The sequence below is a fragment of the Calliphora vicina genome, chromosome 3 (genome assembly GCF_958450345.1).
Source record: "Calliphora vicina chromosome 3, idCalVici1.1, whole genome shotgun sequence".
Classification (NCBI taxonomy): Eukaryota; Metazoa; Arthropoda; class Insecta; order Diptera; family Calliphoridae; genus Calliphora; species Calliphora vicina.
This window is the reverse complement of record NC_088782.1, coordinates 107,185,149-107,207,987: the sequence shown is the minus strand read 5'-3', so window position 1 is coordinate 107,207,987 and position 22,839 is coordinate 107,185,149. Positions and strand designations below refer to the sequence as shown.

General features: G+C 30.7%; 1 protein-coding gene across 1 annotated transcript in view; it reads right to left on the bottom strand.

Annotated features, from left to right (window-relative positions):
• Nucleotides 1-1,529: 1,529 nt before the first annotated feature.
• Mes2 (Mesoderm-expressed 2) overlaps nucleotides 1,530-22,839 on the bottom strand; it is a 29,543-nt gene continuing 8,233 nt past the window's right edge. The window contains exon 3 of the mRNA XM_065504922.1: nucleotides 1,530-2,891. Coding sequence (XP_065360994.1) covers nucleotides 1,919-2,891 — 973 coding nt within the window. The 3' untranslated portion in view covers nucleotides 1,530-1,918. The remainder of the gene's footprint in view (nucleotides 2,892-22,839) is intronic.

Below are 22,839 nucleotides of genomic sequence, written 5' to 3'. Positions count from 1 at the left end.
CCAATGAGATGATCAAAAAATTCTGAAATTTGTTTAACAAAATTTTTAAAAATTTGAAAATGGAGTTTTGAAACTGCCGTTAAAAAAATTTTATTTTTTTGTTCATACCTAAGAATAGGTTAACGGTATCATACGAAGACAAAAACTCATATACAAGTAAATATGGACATATTTTAAGTAAAACTTAGTTTTTATTTTAAAGTTTATCAAAATATGTTAATTTTGTTCCTACATTTCTTGTTCTAGTGGCCTGAGACACGTTAATGGCCTGGTGAATTTTTAATAACTTTAACATTTTTTGACCAATTTCTGTTTTTTATGTCTCCTTAGAACGAAAATTGCGTACACATTTCTATTCTTTTAAATTATATTGGAAAAGTAATTTTTTAATGGCAAAATTTTTACAAAAACTAAAAAAAAATGCCTTTTTTCCCCTTGTAAATGCATCTCAAAACTTCAGAGGGCTTGCGGCACGTCTTAACCCCAACCGATTTATCTAAAATTTTGTCAGGGTGATTTTTTTACTAATATTCACCAAACTGGGGGGTGAGAATGGCCAAAATCCAACCTTCGTTTATTAAGGGCCACCCTAAGGTGCAATCGTTTTCCGATTTTAGATAAATCGAAAAAAGTGGGCGTATAAGTGGGAGTGGTAAAAACATAAATTGGATAACTACGAACATTTAAACAAAAAATTAGCCACGTTGACCACGCCCACGTTTTCCGATTTTAGATAAATCGAAAAAAGTGGGCGTGGTCAATTTTTCATTCCGTGAAAACCTATGTTTGACTATGAGCAACATTTTGTCACATACAAACTAAATATAACAGCTTCTTTAGATTTTGACAGGAGTCAACTGACAGATATCTGTTGCGGGAAATTCAATTGACCCGCTCTCGTTATATAATAAATAAGTACCAAATCCTGAAATGTTCCTATTGTTTTTACAGCACATAAAGACTTTCTAGCCTTGTAGATATTTATTAACCCAGTTTCTTTTTAAGAAAATAAACTCTTTCTAAATTTTATGTTTTATTATAACAAAACTTCAATATATTTAATATTTATTTGGTTGTATTTTTTTTTTTTTTTTGTTTTTAAAATATTTTTTTAGATATTAACTTTAAATATAAAATACATATATTTAAACTTAACTTAATAAGGATATAATAAAATAATTTACAAACTAATAACTTTGGCACCCTTAAATTAAAAATATTTATAGATAAAATGAAATTAAAAAAATGTCTTTTCTCTTTGCTGAAACAAATTAAATTGAAAGCAAATGTTGGAAAAAAAATTAAAGAATAATAATAAAATTTAGTAAAAAAAAAAGACTTAATCCTTTAGATTATAGAAACACTAGACAAAAATAAAAAATGAATTCAAATTTGATTGAAAATGTTTATAATAAAAACAAATATTTTTGAATTTAATAAAAGTATTTATATAAAACGAGTATATTAAATGAAAATGTTCTTTAAAAATCTAGGAAAGGAAATGAAATAAAAAAAAATTAAAAACAAAATTCTTTTTTTTAATGCTTTTCCAAATAAAATATTTTATTTCCTGTTTTAAGAACATCCCCTTTTTAAAAAATTATGTAGGTAAATAAATTAAATGCTACTTATTATAAAAAAATTATGATAAAAAAATTTGCAACACAAATTTATATTCATGTTTGCGACATTTTAAAAAAGCATATATGTATATAAAATGTAATAATAATCTCTAATTGGAATCAAGTCCCTTTTGTTTTTAAACCAGTTTAAAAATAAATCAAAAAAATCTTGTATAAAAATCACAAAAGAAAAAAATCTATTCATATGGCACTTTTTGTTCATTTTGTTTGGGTTTTTGTATTCAGCTTCTTTTTTTCTATCTCTCCTTTCGGTGTTTGGCCGGCTGGCTGGCTGCTCATTTGTTTTCATTTTGACCATTGGGCATCGTTAGAACTGAATTGTTGACTGATTGTGTCATTTGTGTTTGCACTAATAACATGAGTATTTTGTTCATTAAATTGTCTGCCTCCGTGTCTTCCATGCTATTCAGTTTGGCCGATATGAAACCACAAAATTTGGAATTTAAAACTTCACGTACTGTTTGTGGCGGCGGCATCATATCGCCCATGCCGCTCATTAGGCCAGCAGCCGCCAAACCATTGGCCTGATTCTGCTGGGCTCTCAAGTGACGATGTTGCTGCAACATCTGACCCTCATAGTCATCTTCATCCTCGTCTTCCTCCTCCTCCTCGCCATTGCTTTGCAAATGTTTGCGTCTACGCTTAAGGGCCGGTGCATTGGCGCTGGTCGATGGGGAAGTGGAGTTTAATATCAAGGGATAGGGGAAATCAGCATCAATGGCTTCCAACTCCTCCACCTCATCCGAGCCCTGATGACTTAAGGCGGTATTGCGTACCGAGGAGTTTTCGTCTTCACCACTGCGCAAAGAGGAATTATCCAAATCATCATAGGTATTGTTTTGATTACTGGAATCATTGCGGGTCGACGAAACACGACTGTCATTGTGTTGAGAATTTTGATGGGCTGGTGGTATATTATTAGCAGCATTGGCGGCACCATTTACTACAGCTGTATTGGCATTAGGATTGGTATTTTGATTGGATAAATCCAATTCGGGTTTGACAAAATAATAGTAATCATCACCGCTGACATTCAGAGAAGAGGAACATTTGGAAAGATTTAAAGCCGAGTCATTGAATGACGAATGCAAGGAATTGTGTTTGAAATTGGTTTTACTAGAGTTGTTGTTATTATTGTTGTTGTTACCATTGGCTAGATTGTTGTTAACAGTGGCTGTCATGTGATGAGCCAAGGCGCTGAGATTAAGTCCCAAAGGACCACTGTGTTCTGCGGCATGGGAGCCACCTCTGTAAAGAAAAGCAAGGAAAGGAAATTGTTAATAAGAATTCAAATATAAAGAGAAAATAATATAATAAAATAATGGTTTTTGTGAACCCAAGAGAACTATTTTTAAGAGCAGTTCAAAGGACCAATAGTTTAAAAAATCTTAATATTTAATTTACTTTCTAATTAATTTCTCAATTATTAATAGAAAATAATATAAGTTAGTAATTGAAAAACTTTAAACTCTCGTGGTTTCTATGAACCCAAGAGAACTATTTTGAAGAGCAGTTCGAAGGACCGATAGTTTAAAAAATCTTAATATTTAATTATGTTTGTTAAGCTTCTTATAACTTTCTGCCTTTCTTAGCTAAAAATATGTAGTTGTCATAATTTATTTTTATAAATGTCTTAAAAGAACTTAAAACTTATATTTTTGAAAGAAAGAGAAGTTCGAAGGACCAATAGTTTAAAAAAACTTAAACTAAAGGTCCTTAAATTAATACTTAATAAGATAAGATTATAATTATTTACTCAATTATAAATAAAAAATAATATAAGTAGTAATTGTAAGACTTTAAACTCTCGTGGTTTCTGTGAACTCAAGAGAACTATTTTTAAGAGCAGTTCGTAGGACCAATAGTTTAAAAAATCATAATATTTAATTTACTTTGATAAGCTTCTTATAATTTTCTGCCTTTCTTAGCTTAAAATATGTAATTGTCATAAATTATTTTTATAAAAGTCTTAAAAGAACTTAAAACTGATTTTTGGGGAATAAAGAGAAGTTCGAAGGACCAATAACTTAAACTAAAAGTCCTTAAATTAATACTTAATAAGATAAGATTATAATTATTTACTCAATTATAGTTAGTAATTGGAAGACATTTGTGGTTTCTGTGAACCCAAGAGAACAATTTTTAAGAGAAGTTCGAAGGACCAATAACTTAAAAAATCTTAATATTTAATTTACTTTGATTTTCAGCTTTTCTTTGCTAAAAAGATGTACTTGTCATAAATTATTTTTATAAAAGTCTTAAAAGAACTTATATTTTTGGAATGAAGTGAAGTTCGAAGGGCCTATAGTTTAAAAAAACCATAAATTAATACTTAATTTACTTTGATAGGGTTATAATTATTTTCTTTTTAAAATGCTGAATTGTTTTAGCTAAGAAGATATAAGTAGTTTTCATTAATTTTATTTATAAAAGTCTTTAAAAGTAGAAATAACTTCAAAATATTGAAATCCAGATATAGATAATAAATATGTAAAAAATTGCCGTGGATTTTTCTCGTGGTATCTCAGCAATTTATGGGCCGATTTTCTCTATTTTAAATAGCAATCGAACCGGCACTATAGACCATATATTGATGTATGAATCATGTATGCAAGTTATTTGTATGCTACGGAACTTGGCCTTATATACTCCGATCCAGAACATAAATATGCATATGAAAAATGTAGAAATTACAAAAGGGATGACATGGTGAAGGGTAAAGAAAGTAAAAATGATGAGCCAAAAACTGCCAATAACTTAAAATTTTCAATAATTTTATTTAATCTTTAAAATGTTTTAAACTTTTGTAGATTAAACCTGTTTTTATACAAAACGCGTTTGTTTTTAAAATAATATATTTTTGGACTTTTTAAAATGCTAAAATTGTGCTTTTTTGAAACTCTCCACAAGTCTCCACTTTTGTATTTGACGATTTTTTTGCAATTTAAAATTTTTAAAAGTTAAAATTTCCAATATTTTTATTTAATCTATGAAATGTTTTAAACTTTTGTAGATTAAACCTGTTTTTAAACAAAACGAACTTTTTAAAATGCTAAAATTGTAAGTTTTTGAAACTCTCCACAAGTCTCCACTTTTTTATTTGACGATATTTTTGCAATTTTTAAAAGCAGAAATACTCAGCTTTATTACGGTAATAAAATTGTAGTCACCACTAAGAAAAAATTTTACTTTTTAAAAATAAAAACTAATAATATGTAAAATTTTACCAGAGTTTTTGTTTAAAATCTTTCAAATTACTGAAATTTTAATAGATTTTAACTTTTGTATACATAAAACTACTCTGTTTTTTGAATACTACATTTTTGGCTTTTTAAGGTACGGAAATTTAGCATTTTTGAAACTTTCCACAAGTCTCCACTTTTATATTAAAAGAGTTTGCGGAAAATTTTGAAGGCAGAAATAAAACGCCAAATTTACATACCAAAACTATAAAATAAATTCGTAAACTTCTCAATAAAAACTATGATTTTTTAGAGTAAATCTGGAATTACTCAAATTTTATCCGATTATATGTTAGAAATCTTCACAGTAGTTTGAATACTGGTTCAAAAACGGTTTCAATAAATTTAATTTAAACATTCTGCACATTTTTACTAAAATATTTCAAGAAATTTCTTAAAATATTTAAAAATTACTAAAATTTTTATAGATTGTACCTTTTTTATACATACAACTACTCTGTTTTTTGAATACTACATTTTTGGCTTTTTAAAGTATTGAAATTTAGCATTTTTGAAACTTTTCACAAGTCTCCACTTTTATATTTAAAGAGTTTACTGAAAATTTTTAAGGCAGAAATAATCTGCTTAATTTACATACCAAAAATATCAAATAAATTTTGTAAAATTCTCAATAGTTTTTAGAGAAAATCTGTAAAAATTAAAATTTTTTCCGATTTTTTGTTAGAAATCTTTAGAATATTTTGAATACTGGTTCAAAAGTGGCTTCAATAAAACTGATTTAAACGTTCTACACATTTTTACTAAAATATTTCAAGAAATTTCTTAAAATATTTAAAGATTTCATAAAAATTCAATTTTTTATTGAAAAATTCTTAATTTTTTTTTTTAATTTTAAAAGAATTCTTATATATTATAAGAAAATTTAATTTTTTTTAAACATATTAACTGAAAATTAAATAAATTTTGTTTTTGAATAGTCCAAAATCTTATATTTGTAAAACTCTCCACAAATCTCCACTTTTTTGTTAGAGCAATATTTTGAAATTTTTTTAAGCCAAATTAATTCGGTTAATTAATTAAACACAGATATATAATAACATTCTAGTCCCCACTAATAAAATCTTGCAGTTTTTTAGCAATTTTCATTATAAATATTGTTCATTTACTAAATTTTAAACCTTTTGTTATAGTTTATCAATATTTATTTAAAACTAGTTGACTAGCATTTACTAATATTAGTTCTCCAAGCCACATACACCTGCCTGTTCTTATTTATTTGCAAATAAAATATCTAAATTTGTACTGCATACTTTCCGGAGGCTTATTTTTATTACAGTTGACTGGACTAAAAAAAATACCAGGAATTTTTTATTTTTTTCTTTACAAACCATCTCCTGAAAATTTCGAATCGAATAAAAAACAAGTAAGAAAGTATGGTCGGTCAAGCCCGACCATATAATACCCTACACTAAGTAAAAGAGTAAAAACATTTTTCTTTTAAAATTTCAATAATTTGTATTTTTGAGTGATTTTCGGAAGTGGGCCTTATATGGGGGCTATGACCAATTATGGACCGATCACCATGAAATTAGGTCGTGTGATTTGTATCTATATGAAAGTTTACTATGTTGAATTTTGTGAGTATACCAACATTTTTAGGCGATTTATGCACGTTAAAGCGATTTTCGGAAGCGGGTCTATATGGGAGTTACGATTAACTATGGACCGATCATTACAAAATTTGGTGACATGAATTTTGTATATATAAAACTTATTTGGAGCGAAATCTGTGGAGATACATATATTCATTAAACATTTATGACCGGTAAATTCCAATTTCGAGGGGACATTTGTATTAGGGGTAGGTGAAATAATGGACCGATTTCAGCCAGCTTCAATAGGCTTGGTCCTTGAGCCGAAAAAATAATATGTATCAAATTTCATCGAAAAATCTTCAAAATTGCGATCTGTACTCTGCGCACAAGGTTTACATGGACAGCCAGCCAGCCGACCAGACGGACGGACGGACATCGCTTAATCGACTCAGAAAGTGATTCTAAGTCGATCGGTATACTTTAAGGTGGGTGTTAGACTAATTTTTGGGCGTTACAAACATCAGCACAAACGCATTATACCCTCCCCACTATGGTGGTGCAGGGTATAAAAAATCAGCCAAATCGCTCCAGCCGTTCTCACATTTGTGCATTAAAATCATGAAAATCTAGCAAGTTTGAAACTCTGCACTGTACTTAAGGCATTTCAGGAAAAAGGTTTAATCGAAATTGTTACTCTCTATTTACTTTACAAAAATAAGTAATACAAACTTACATTCCATTAATAAAATCTAAGAGTTTTTTTTTGGTTTTCTATAACTTTTTTTATGAATTAGGGGGCTAGTTTCCAAAGATCCTTTCAAATATAACTTATTACAAAAAATCTCAGTACTTTTTTGTGTTCAAACTTTAATTGTACCTAAACAATGTTGTATTTGGCCTAAAGTAATTCAAATTTCCTATTCAAACATATTTTATTTGCTTAAAACTTATACTGTCTTGCTATTTCCTGCTAACAACCAAGTATGAAATTTATTTTGTGGCCAAACACAGGATCTATTTGTACATGTGTTTTAAATGTTTTTTTTTTTTTTGATTCAAGAAACCAGAAAAGAAATCTTTATTTTTAAAACTCTGAAAAGGAACGAAAAAAACACACATCTGCTGTACAAATGTTTGTTTTGAACAGGCAATTCACACAAACCTTTTGAAAAAGACATAAATACACATAAGTGCTGTTCACATTAAATTTGTAATCAGAGAACTCTTGAGAATTTACATTTGGTTATTAAATCTTGAATTTGTCTAAAAAAATGCCTAAAGATGTTTATGTGTTTAATACGCATGCGTGCCTTTTAATACTCAGTGGAGCTCTAGATTTTTGGTTTCTTTTCTATTACAAGACTGTAGCGCTCTAACAAAAGAAAATTTATATGAAATTTGATATTTATACCAAAAAAAAGAAGGAAATGTTCAAAATTAAATAAATGAATGAATAAGTTTTGTATTTTTTGTTCAAAATAGAGGGTGTTTAATGCTGTGTCTGTTGGAGTTTCCTGGGAAATTTTCAAAATGTTACAATTTTTTGGCTGCTTGTCTTAGAAGACATCCTTTATTACTTGACTGTAGGGATTTGTAAGGCTTCTTTAAAAGTAAGTCATATAAATGGAAACTATTTTTAAGATTTCAAAAAACGTGTAATTAGTCTAATATATCCTCACCATGGTCTTAAAATTCAAATAATAAAAACACTTTTTAAAACATGTGTTTATAATAAACAAGTAAGGACGTATTGTAGGTCAAGCCCGACCATATAATACCCTACACTAAGTAAAAGACCAAAAACATTTTGCTTTTAAAATTTCAATAATTTATATTTTTGAGTGATTTTCGGAAGTGGGCCTTATATGGGGGCTATGACCAATTATGGACCGATCACCATGAAATTAGTTCGTGTGATTTATGTGTATATGAAAGTTTACTATGTTGAATTTTGTGTGTATACCAACATTTTTAAGCGATTTATGCATGTTAAAGTGATTTTCGGAAGCGGGTCTATATGGGAGCTATGACTAATTATGGACCGATCGTAACAAAATTTGGTGGCATGAATTTTGTGTATATAAAACTTATTTGGAGCGGAATTTGTGGAGATACATATATAAATTAAACATTTATGACCCATAAAGTCCAATTTCGGGAGGACATTTGTATGGGGGCTAGGTGAAATAATGAACCGATTTCAGCCAGTTTCAATAGGCTTGGTCCTTGAGCCGAAAAAATAATATGTACTAAATTTCATCGAAATATCTTCAAAATTGCGACCTGTACTCTGCGCACAAGGTTTACATGGACAGCCAGCCAGCCGACCAGACGGACGGACGGACATCGTTTAATCGACTCAGATTCTAAGTCGATCGGTATACTTTAAGGTGTGTGTTAGACTAATATTTTTGGGCGTTACAAACATCTGCACAAACGCATAATACCCTCCCCACTATAGTGGTGTAGGGTATAAAAAGTAAAAGATTTATATTCGGCTTTGACAAATCTTTTAAAACTTTCTATATTGTTCGAAAATAAAGGTTATATTTTTAAATCCGATAGAAATTATGAAAGGGCGAACTGTCATTGCGATGACTTTTTGATATTTATGATCTGGCAAATCAGTATGAATAGATTGAACGCTTGAACAACGCTACCAAAATATCCATATTTACTTTGCAAATCAATCACCGATTCGCTGTTTCACCGCAAAATTGTGTTCAGCGATTAAGGTTCAGTTTTGGCTTAACGGGTTTGTTAAAAAACAAAATTGTCTCAAATGGAGTGAGATACAACTGACTCCATTGCATCCAGAAGAATGCACCGTTTGGTGCGGATGGTTAGTCCGGTTTGAATGAAATTTCACATGCGCAAAGAGGAAGTGTTGTTTGGACTCAAGGACCCACCAGGATTGCGGCCACGGGACCCCAAAGTAGTATGTTCAATTTTTAAAAAGATTATATTTCTTCGTCTGTGTTCCGATTTCACAAAAATACATATATAATTATCTCTTATAACTTAGGAGATATTCACATTTGAAAATTAAATTTTCAACATTTTTAACCACCCTACTCCAGTTTTTTGATAACAGCAGGTCCAATTATTTCCCGATTTTCTCCATTTTTCTTTTATTGGACTAACAACAAAGATATATGTCAAACAAAACCAGATTTATTTAATAATGGTGACTGAATCTGTAGCTATATGCATTTGAATTTAAAAATTTAAAAAATGCTTTTTCGCAAGATTTTTTGGGAAAAAAGTACTTTTTTTCTTTTTAAGTTATTTAAAAAATTTCTAAGAAGATGTATTAAAAATTTACATTTTTTCAAAAGCTAACTTTACATAAAATATTTTAAATGAAAATAAATTTGAAAATTGTTGATACCTAGGGAACCAGGTCCATCCTAAAAACGACTATCTTTTATGTAAAATTCAACATTAGGGCAAATATTCTTAAAATCCCATAGTCGATATCAAAATATACAAACCCATTTTAAAAGGCCAAATATGTTCTTAATTATTTTGTAAAGGGTTTCGATAACCCCGCCCCTGGTAAGGATATTATAGCCAAAAAACTAAAAAATCCCATTTATGGTATTTTTCAACACATTTTTGGGAATTGTGGGATTCTTGATTACAAAATTTCAAAATTTGTTTTAATTTTTTTATTTCCAATAGAAAAATCTATACAACTGTAAAATTGTTTTAAAAAAATTTTCATAAATAAAAATTTTATTTCAATTTGAAAAATTTGTGTCTGCAAAAATTCAATAAAATTTTTTTTTTCAAATTTTTCCAAAAAGTATTCCATGAATTTTTTAATTGTCAAAAGTTATATATATTTTTGAAAAATAGACCAAATCCCCTATCCATTGATATATAACATGTGTAACTTATATTTTTTACGTGGCAAATAAATTAGGAGAAATATAACATCTGTCGGAGAATTTAAAAAAAATAAAAAATTGGTGAAAAAAAACTTGAGTTAAAAATAATTTTTCCCGATTTTGACCCATTGTTTGTTTGAATCCCTATTACGTTATATACATCGTTGGAAAGGTCTTTGAAATGCCTATCATAAGATATCCATATTGTCTATATTAATGACTTAGTAATCCAGATATAAATCAAAAACAGATAAAATCGAGTCGTAGGTTTTTGCTTATATCTCAGCCATTTGTGGGCCGATTTACCCGAATTTAATAGGGGATATAGAGGGACAATAGAGGATATATTTATGTATTAATCATGTATGTAAGTTATTTGGGGGATTTTCAAACATGATTTCAACATACATACGGACATGGCTATATCAACTACTCTACATATAACCAACCAGAATAGCTACTTTTGATGGGGTTACAAATGAAAAAATTAGAAATTTTAACAGGAATTGGTATTAGAAAATGTTGTAATTAAAAAATATTGAAAATAAAATTTCAAATAATCTGAAATTTAATATTGCTGGAGGCTAACATTTTGCTTTAAAAGGAAATATAACAAAGCAATTGTTGACAAAAATGTCCAGTGAATCAACACCGCTTCTATAAAGGAGCAGACTTAGGGAGAGTTTAAAGAAATTAGTTTTTACTGCTGTTTTTTTTTTTAAATTTATGAATCATTGATTTTGGTTGTCGTAACAAAGACTGGTATGTATTTTGTAAAATTTTATTTAATTCACACTACATTTGCATTATTACTGTTTAGCTGCCTTTAATTTTCAATTCTTGTGCTAGTCATTTCAATATTCTTTCTTTCTGTTTATTGTTCATACAATATTCTGATTTTATGGTATCAACAAAAGTTCATATTTGCCTGGTATTTACAAAAACACACACATATGTATATCGTCCATATATTTCCATATTGTCAAGTTTTAATTATTTAAACAAGGTTTTTATATATAAAATCAGCGACAATAATCAAAAAGCCACCATATAAATACAAAAATGGGCAAATGTACAAATAAAATTTGTATTTCTACAATTTATAAAAATGTATTTTGTTTTTGTTGTATTTCAAAACGTTGATAAGGGTTTTTATTTTAACAGCAAAACAAAACTGCATTGACGCTTATTTGTTTTGTGTATTTTTTTTATACCCTACACCACCATAGTGGGGAGGGTACAATGCGTTTGTGCAGATGTTTGTAACGCCCAAAAATATTAGTCTAACACCCACCTTAAAGTACACCGATCGACTTAGAATCACTTTCTGAGTCGATTAAGCGATGTCCGTCCGTCCGTCTGGTCGGCTGGCTGGCTGTCCATGTAAACCTTGTGCGCAGAGTACAGGTCGTAATTTTGAAGATATTTCGATGAAATTTGGTGCATATTATTTTTTCGGCTCAAGGACCAAGCCTATTGAAACTGGCTGAAATCGGTTTATTATTTCACCTAGCCCCCATACAAATATCCTCCCGAAATTGGACTTTATCGGTCATAAATGTTTAATTTATATATGTATCTACACAAATTCCGCTCCAAATAAGTTTTATATACACAAAATTCATGTCACCAAATTTTGTTACGATTGGTCCATAATTAGTCACAGCTCCCATATAGACCCGCTTCCGAAAATCACTTTAACGTGCATAAATCGCTTAAAAATGTTGCTACACACACAAAATTCAACATACTTAACTTTAATATAGACATAAATCACACGACCTAATTTCATGGTGATCGGTCCATAATTGATCATAGCCCCCATATAAGGCCCACTTCCGAAAATCACTCAAAAATATAAATTATTGAAATTTTCAAAGAAAAATATTTTTGCTCTTTTACTTAGTGTAGGGTATTATATGGTCGGGCTTGACCGACCATACTTCCATACTTGTTTTTTGATGAATTCTTGAAGTCGTAGTTTTTATTAAAATTATTTTGTGGTTTTAATGTCACATACATTATAAATAAAACAGTTTAACATAAATTGAACAACAAAAAAAAATAAAAGAAATACAAATAAATATATTGGTCAATAACGGTTTTAGTGATAAAACATATAAATTGTTTAGAAATTCAAAGAATTTCGTAGAATTGTTTTTTCCCCAGAATTTGTTAATGATAAGAAAGCCAAGCCAAGGGTTTTATTATATTTAAATAAATGTTATTGGGTAATAAACATAAAACAGGGATTGTTTTTAATAATATAGAGACTTTTGAAAAACTCTCCACAAGTCTACACTTTTAAAGCATTCATAATTTCTTAATTTGTTTGATGCCAAATAACTTTATTTATTACGAAACATTTATTAAAATTAAATAAAGTTGGTCTCCACTAAGAAATAATTTAAAATTTTTTTTAATTTTAGACAACAAATCTGTTAATACTCAATTATTTAAACAATCCATAAGTGCTGATTCATACACTTCAAGTTTATTTGAGAAAGTTTTGAATTTATAGAAGATAGAGGAAGAAAATATGAAAATCTTTCCAATCTCCTCTCTCATCTACTAATTCAAGACATGCGCAAGTATACTTCAAATGTGCAAAGCAACACTAAGTCTCAAATTTTAAATTGTTTTAAAATTTTATTCTTTTTATACCCTCCACCAGCATAAGTGGTGAATGAGGGTATATATAAGTTTGTCATTCCGTGTGTAACATTGAGAAATATTCATCTGAGACCCAACAAAGTATATATATTATTGATCCTTATGAAATTCTAAGTCGATTGAGCCATGTCCGTCTGTCTGTCCGTCTGTGTAAAACACGCTCACGTCCAAAATACGCAAACAAACTTAGTAGAGTTGCAAGAAAAATGTTTATTATTGTCCTAATCAGTTTGGTATTGAAAATCAGCGAAATCGGTACAGTGGAACCAAAGTTATGAATTAAAATGTGGGACAACCTCAAAAAAAAATTGATAATTTTCACATATTTTTGGACATTTTTTGTAAATATATTGCAGCTAATATCATAAAATTTTGCACTCGTTACTTTTATGATAAAAGGCGTAACTCTAGTGAAAATTATAAGAATCGGTTCAAGATTTCTCCTAGATCCCATACAAATTTCTTTCCGAAATATGGTTCTATGGTCTATAAATGCCTACAGAATAGGAATATCCATATAAAATTCAGCAAAAATAAGGTTCGTGGTAAAAAAAATTATATTACAAAAATGTTCGTGGATCGGCCCATATTTGACCATAGTCCCCATATAAAGTACACTTCCGAAAATCTCTTAAATAAGCATAAATGTCCCTATCAAGTTGAAATTCGACATGAATAATCCACATATATACAAAAATCGCTGTACCTAATTCTATGAAGATCGGCCGATAATTGGTTATAGCTCCCATATAAAGACCACTTCCGAAAAACACAATAACCTACATAAATATCTAAAAAATATCAATATCAAAACAAAATTTCACACACATCCGTAGTTTATATTTAGAAATCATACTACTGGATTTTGTGAATATCGGTCCATATTTGACCATAGCTCCCAAATAAGGTCCTCTTCCAAAAATCAGTTAACTACTCATAAATCCCTTATAAATACATTTATCATGCTAAAATTCTACAAAAATAATACGCATATATATAGATATCACTGTACCAAATTTTATGCAGATTGGCCGATAATTGGTCATAGCTCCCCTATAAGGCCCATTTCCGAAAAAAGATATTAACCTTAAAAAATATTAAAAACATATCGATATCAAAATGAAATTACGCACAGATCAGTAATTTGTATCCAGTAATCATACTTCTGGATTTTGTGAATATCGGTCCATATTTAAACATAGCTCCCATATAAGGTCCACTCCCGACAATCACTAAAATCCTCATTAATTTCTTACAAATACAGTTATCAGGTTGAAATTCAAAACAAATTTATTCAATATATAAAAAAAATCGATGTACCAAATTTTATGATGATAGGCCCATAATTGGTCATAACCTCCATATAAGAACCACTTCAGGAAAACACATTCACCTGCACAAATATCCATAAAAATCTATACTGAACCAAAATTTCACAGCGATCAGTAATTTGTATCCAAGAATCGTACTACAAGATTTTTTAAAAATTGGTCCATAATTCGATATAGCTCCCATATAAGGTCCACTCTTGTTAATAGCGTTGTTTATATGAAATTCTACAAAAATAGCCCTTAAATACTTAGGACCATAATAGGTCATAGCATTAATATATTAAACCAAAATAGTACACAGATCAGTAATTTGTATTCAAAAATCATAATACTGAATTTTGTGAATATTGGTCCATAATTGGCCACAGCTCTCATATAAATACATAAAAATCACGTTAAAATATTTTATGACAATCGAATGATAATAGGTCATAGCTCACACATAAGTCTCACAACCAAATAATTTGAAATTTGTCTAAATATATTTGTATACCCTTTTTTATACTCTGTTTCTTCACTTGATGTTAAAAGGGAAAAATGTTGATCCAAACGTATTAACTAATTATTAAGTATATAAATTGTTAAAATTCATACGTTCAAACAGGAATTTTAGTTATAAATTGCTGAATTAGAAACAATTGTTTGTACATTTGAAATAAAATATCTTCTGCGTAAACTAGTCTTTCTAACAATTGTTATATTATTTCAGTTTTTATACCATCATATTTAGGTGGAGGGTATTTAAGATTCGGCACGGCCGAATATAGTACTCTTACTTGTTTTAATTTAAATTGTTATATAAGTTAGAGGCTCTAAAATCTTTGATAACTTAATTTCTGAAACTCTCCATGAGTCTCCACTTTTAAAATTTGGCTATTTCTGTAGTTGTTTAATGGCCAACATACTATATTTAGTTCAAAATATTTATTTTGATTTCCAGTAACAAAAAAAATTTATTAGAAATGCTGTCTAGTCCCAATTTCTAAAGACTTTTTAATCGCAATTCCGACAAATTTCGTTTCCTTTTTGCTGAATTTAGTCTTAAATTTGGGACAAAGATCAGTTTCTTTTAACTCAACACAATTATTGAGATTTCAGTATTCATCATCAAAAATATGGGGGTATTGGGTTTGTCATTACGTTTGAAACATTTCGAAATATTGGTCGTAGAACCAAAAAGTATATATGTATATCCAGAGTCCTCATAAGATTCTAATAGGAAATATTTAGCTAAGTCCGTCCATCTGTCTGTCTGTTGAAAACATAATAGGACCTAAACGAGACATTTTCCACAAATACTCTATGATGATAAGGTTTGTTTGGTATTGATTATGGGTAATATCGCCCCCCCACCGGAATACAGTTTGAGCCACCATAAATATTCATAAAAAATGTTTGAGTTTATCAAAGGTTTATAATAAATCAAATCATCTATGGAAATTTTGTTTTATAAACCCTTGATAAATGTAAAAATTTATTAAACTTAAGTTCAACTACCTTAGGTATTAAACATATTTAGGAGCTTGAAACTTTTACAAAATAAGAGGATAGACAAAGCCCGAGCCTCACATACGGAGGACCGTTACTGTATTATTTAATTTACTCTGCTAGTTAACCTTTGGTATTGAAAAGGTAAATAAACGAACATGTTGGCACTGCCGTCTACTGATTTAGAGAAAAGAGTGTGAGATTTGTAGTATCTTGCAGCCGGAGATTTTTATAGTACTATACAATATCTGTGGAGATGCTAGATAGTGAGAAGATCGACCTCTTGAGTTAGCGACTCAGCAGAAGATCTTTCTCTCTATAGAGATGAGACAGTGAACCCATCTACCAACAATGACTGGTTGGTTTAACTCCTGTCCAGAAACGATTATTTGTTTTCGTTATAAATGGTCCCTATTTCATAGGGAACATCTTATGAGTCTGGGTCTAACTTTCAACGACTATTATAGGGAGAGAAACATGATGAATGAGAGAAAGTGACAGTATTTTTGCAGTCAGTACTTTACCAGTTTGCTTTGATTAGGTGACCTATCAGGATTAATTCTGAGGTCACAAATTTATTCTATCGTGTCTCAATTGCAATAGAATAACTAGAATTTGATCGATGCTGAGCAGACCCAAGTGAGCTGTCTCGAAGAAAAATGTAATTGGTACAGCCGAATATTGTTATCCTACTTGTTTTAATTGAAGGTGTACAAAGCTTTTCAAATGTTTTATAAATAATGGTCAATACCGTTAATACGGAAGGAGTATGGAGCAATTGAAAAAATAGCTTCCCTGAAGACAATCATTTTTATTTTAATGGTGCGACTTGATAGCTCGTTTATCGATCGGAAAGTGATGATATCGGTCCAGAATACAATTATTATCTATTATCTCTTGACAACTTGTTATGAAAGTCTTTGGCAGTCTTTGATGAAACAGAACTATGGATTTTTGTAAAAAAAAGATCATCAATTCCTCAGCCTTCTTAAGGTTTTCAACCTATACTTTCTATGCCAACTTGGATTTTCACAAATCGTCACCAACTTCTTATACATTTTCATACATGGCGAGTGATCACCATCTTCTAGTCACTAAGATGCGTATCAAACTTAAGGCTATTAGAGATACCGGCAATAGAGTAAACATGCGACGTATAGACATAAATAGGATGAAGTTCAAGCTGCATATTCCGAAGCCTTGAGAAAAGCTGTTGGATCTTGCCAAGCAGGTCAGCTAACGGAATGGAAAAGGGTGAAGTCTATATTAATGGAACCTGCTGAAGAGCAGCAGGTTAAGGTATGGACGGATGACTATAGCCAAATGCTTTCGTGGAATATTCATCCTTTAAGAACGGAATGCGTATGTGGGTTTCACGTGGATGATCCATACATCGTTTTCGCATATCCCACAATTGAGAAGATCGCGAATTCAATTAGCAGTCTTAAAGGAAACAAATCCCCAGGTGTTGACGGAATATCTGTTGAGCTCTTGAAGTCCAACCCTCATACGATTGCTGAAATAATACTGCCAATCATCCGTACATTCTGGGAGAGTGAAAATCTCGACGAGATGAATGAGGGCGTAATAATAAATATACCAAAAAAGGGAGATCTCACGGACCCTAATAACTGGCACGGCATTACTTTACTATGTGTAGAGAGTAATGTTCAGTAGCCCAGATAATAGCCAAAAGGATTTCCGACAGGGTAACACCAAGTCTATGGAAGGAACGTGCTGGATTCAGACCTCATAAGTCCACCATCGACCACATAAACAACCTAAGTGTTATTGTGGAACAATTTATGGATCAATAATATACCAAAAAAAGGCGATCTCACGGACCCTAATAACTGGCGCGACATTACTCTAGTATGCGTGATTAATAAGGCAGTAGCCCATATAATTGTCAAAAGGATTTCCGACAGCGTAACACCAACTCTAAGGCAGGAACGCGCTGGATTCAGACCTCATAAGTTCACCATCGACCACATAAGGATATTGTGGAGATTGCAGGACCGCATAAATCTTGATTATGCAGACAATATTTGCCTACTGCACAGAGATAACAGATTCGTGATAGCAAACCGAATTTGTTGCCAATCGATTGATTCGGTTGCACACATAGAATTTTTCAGTGCTAACAACAGAAAATCAGTTGATAAAGAAGACTTTGGTTGAGGCAACCAAACTTTTGTTGCCCCTTCCAAAATATTGTAGCCACAACTGTAAAATTCGGTCACTAAGACAGAATCATTCGATTGGCAACAAATTCGGTTGCTATCACGAATCTGTTTTCTCTGTGTGGCTCACAGCTACTCGGACTACTCGCGGCGAACACACGAAGCGTAACGCTGGCAGCGGAATCAGCGAAATAGAAGATTTCAACCAATTCTGCTATCTTCGAAGCATTATGTCTACGTACGAGGGATTGGGTGAGGATATCGACAATCGCTTGCAGAAGGCACGTTAAACATTTGGTCACCTAAAACCTATGTGGAGATCACCGTATTTATCTCTGCATACGAATAGCAATCTTCAATGTCAATGTAAAATCTACAGTTTTGTACGGCTGCGAAACTTGGAACGCTGCCACTCGTGATATACGTAAAATGCAAGTATTTGTGAACCTCTGACTTCGCCAGATCCTTTCGTGTATTCTGGCCGAGAACCATATCTAATCAAACGCTCTGGGAAAAAACAGACCAACAAATCCTATCAATTGAAATAAGGAGACGAAAATGGCGTTGGATCGGCCACAGCCTTAGAAGGCAGTCTAACAACATCACTAGAACGAACTGCCATAGACTGGAACCCTAAATGGAATAGAAGAATGGTACGCCCAGCTCATACATGTAGAAAACAGATTGAGGCCGAATTAAATAGCAGTGGCAAGAGTTGGGGAGAAGTGAAGGCGTTAGCACAAACATTTTATTGAGGCCCTATGCTCCTTATAGGAACGACGGGAACTTATATATATATAAGGTCAATTAGCACCCGTACATTAGCTAGTAAGGCAACTGGCTGTATGTAACCGGTATATGATTCCAGATATCAGACAGTCTCATTGTAATCAAAAAGGGTCAATTAAGCCCCAGCTTGGGATATGTACATTCTAAAATAACTAGTCATGTAGCTAATTATGTAACTAGTTGTCACCCTAAATGAGACGGAAAATCTCCAGTTCGGGACAGTCTTCTAGAACTGCTGTCATGTGTGATCGATCTCTGATCATAACTGTTTTTCCACAACAATTTCTCTTTAGACACCTTATCTGAAAAGTAAAAACAACAAGCCCATGTCTATGGGTAGCTATTATATGTACATATGTATGAGTTAAGTTCAGTCCGTCTGTCCTTGCACCAGCGTTACAGTTTTGCATTAAAGGGGACTTGGAAAAAAAAATGATTTTCAGTTTATGCTTTGAATATAATTTGGTCCAATTTTGTTTGGCTTGAACTCGTCAGTGTAGTAGTTTAGTTGTATCTCTGTATGTGTGTGGAAATATTTTTGTTGCTGTTTGTTTTTGTTTTGGATTTTGAATTTTTGTGTTTGCTTCATCTACACCAAGATATCGGGGTACATACGGCTAAGTACTCAATTCAGAATGAGCTTGCTCAGTTATTCAGTTATAATTGTTGGTATTGTTTGTTGTTGTTGCTGCTGCTCTGTATTGAGTATGTGTGAAGGTGTTGGTTTGCATGCGAGTGTTTTTTACTGCTTCGCTGCTGCTGCTGGCTGATACTTTTGCCGTTTATTTTAATTTTTGCCGCTTCTCTTATCAGCCTTAAACCGTTTTATATTTTGTACACTGTTTTTTTTACGCTATTTAAATGTGGTTGAGATCATGTTGTTGTAATTATTGTAGTTGTTGTAGGTACATACATCCATCCATCCATCTCTACATACATTGTTTGTTAGCTGATGAGATGCTGAGTATTATTGTACTCTAGTATGGACTACTGTCGAGTACACAATAAAATTTCATACACCATCATCATCATCATGATGATGATGTGGACGATTGTGATGGTACAGTTGTCGTATATAGTTGTTCGTCGTCAACCTCAATTAATTTAAACGGAAATTTTTGTTGTAGTTTATTTCAATATTTTTTTATTTTTTTGTGTTTTTGTTTCATTTGCCTGACAGTTTTTTTTTCGGGGTTTTATTTTTCCAGCAGCATCTACAATTTATTTGTTGTTGTTTTGTGAGATGGATTTATTAAGCCAAATCAAATGAAGGTTATACAGCTATACACAAAATAAATTGAAATGGATTTTTCGTTTTAATGTTTTTTTTTTTGTGCTAAAAATTTCCCTAGAAAACCACCAAAATAACAAAATGTTCGCTTTTTTTTGGGAAAGAGTAAGGAAATTTGACTTGAGTTAAAGAAATACTTAGGAAGGATTTTGGCAATTCCTGTGGTCAATCAAGGATTGCTTAAGGGGATAGGTATTTAAAGAATTTTTAGTTTTATTAAATAAATTAAGAGAACAAGTTTAAGAAAATTGAAAAAGGAAATACACATAGATCGGAAACTCTCCTATCAAAGACCTAACTCAGTTGTCAAAAACCTAAATGGTGGGAATGCATTAGTAAAACAAACTATGTGAAAACAAAAACAACACTCGTATGTGCAATTATTTTGAGTAATTTTTTTGTATGAGTTTTTTTCCGCTCTATGTGTGTGAAATTGACTCCGAACTAGTCCCGTGACTGTTTACTGGGGTATAGGAAGCTTTGCTAATTATAAAATATTCTACATCTATGGACACTGCTACACGTTCAATATATATTGTGATATTTGGATCGCGATCCATTGCAATGGATCACGCAAAATTAAGTTATTCTGCGATTTGGACCGCGATCCATCAATACTGCATGCTAAACGTTCAATAAATATCGCGATACTGGATCGCGGTTAATATATATTGAACGTGTATCAGTGCCCTATGAAAGGCACCTATCACTTTAGAAATTGTCTAGCAATTCACATTTAATAATCAGTTTCTTTAACTTCTTAACAATTCTAAACAATTTTAAATTTTGAAAACTCTTCACAACTACATTTTCCATTTGAAACATCACTATTTCAAGTAAATTGAAGACCTTCTCCATTGTTTCAGAGAAGGTGTAACTAAAAATAACTTTAGCAAACAAATTAAGGACCTGATTCAGTGACACGACAGGAAAAAAATTTTTGTAGGTAAGAAAAATACTAAAAACTGATTTGAAAACTGACTGATTTTCATAAAAAATTTAAAAAAAAAAATTTTCCAATCGTTTTTCTGAATCAGGTCCTAATGTAAAGTGTACAAACCAAAAACATTTTAAAGAACTTTAGTTGATTATTTCTAACGCATAATCGACACCAAAGCCAATTACTGTGAACTCACGAAAACGTGAACTAATTTTTATTCTAACGTAAAATACGTGTGTATTTGATGAAAGCACTCCAACGTAAACATAAAATATATATTCTGATGCTGGGATTCCCCACACTAAAAAAGAATGCAATAAATAAAACTCAGACATTTTGTTCACGTTTTAGAGCTACATATTAGACATTGTTCACATTTTAGAGTAGTAAATGTAAAAATAAAAGGGGTGTCGTTTCCGAGTCGTTCATATCGAGTGCACTGTATCCATGGCTCTGTAATTGTTGGGACCAAAAGAGTCCTCTCTATTATGAGCTGCTGAAATGTGGCTAGACTATTACATGGAATCAGTTGCATTCGGTACTGATGGAATATTAAGGTTTCATGCGCCCAGACATGAAACCTTAATATTCCATCATGACAACTTTCCGACACAATTTTTACAATAAATTTCAATAAATTGTAGAATTTAGAAATCTCTCCACAACTCTACACTTTTTTAATTTTAACATATTTAGAGAAAATTGTTTTCTATTATATGGAAAATGTCTTATTGTAAATAATTATTGTGAAAAACTTTAGTCTCCACTAACAAAAAAATTTTTAAATTTTCACACCAAAAATATTTTTAAGAATTTTTTTTTTAATTTTTCAATTTTTGAAGAAAATATTGCTGTTATTAAGTTTGATCCACTAATAAAGTTAATTTGTGTTGTTATTTGTAAACGATTTGCATAAAATCTAAATGTCATTCAGTTAAAAAACCATAAAGAACAATATTTTCAATAAATGTCATTAAATTATAGAATTTCGAAATCTCTAGAATTTCCTCAACTCTACACGGAAAAATAAAGTCTCCACTAAGAAAAAATTCAAATTCAAACCAAAAATATTTTTAAGAATTTTTTTTTTAAATTTTTCAATTTTCGAAGAAAATATTGCTGGTAATAAGTTTGATCACCTAATAAAGTTAATTTGGATTATTATTTGTAAACGATTTGTATGAAATTTCGCCAACTCTACTTAGAATTTTTCATCCATAAGTTTTTTTACCACAATTTTTGTTGCACAAAAATTTAATTGAATCTCGGATATTTTAAGAAATTATTGTTTTTATCATATTTATTGAACTAAAAAATGTAATTTGAGTAACTTTTTTTTAATAAATTTCATAAAAATATAGGTTTTAGAAAAGTCTCCACAACTCTCCACTTTTGTATTTGAAGTGCAATTAAAGAAATTTTAACACAATTCGTAAAAAAGTTCCTAATAAAAACCAATTTAATGAAAACAAGTAAGAGAGCTACATTCGGCTGTTCCGAATCTTACATACCCTTCACCAAATTATACATCAAAATACCAATTTTTGAATATTTTTAGGTAAACAAAACTTATTTTTTTTTCTTTTTTTTGTTGAATTGTCATTTTAAATTTTAATTTTTGTTTTTAAAAATTTTTTTGGTGAAAAAAAAATAGGTCAAAAATCGAGGTTGTCCTGGTTTTTTCCTCATATCTCAGCCATTTGTGGTCCGATTTTGCTGATTTTAAATAGGAAACTTCTCGAAAGCATGTCTGACAGAATCATTGAAGATTAGGATGCCGGAGATATCTGGGGTCTTCCGAATATTGATT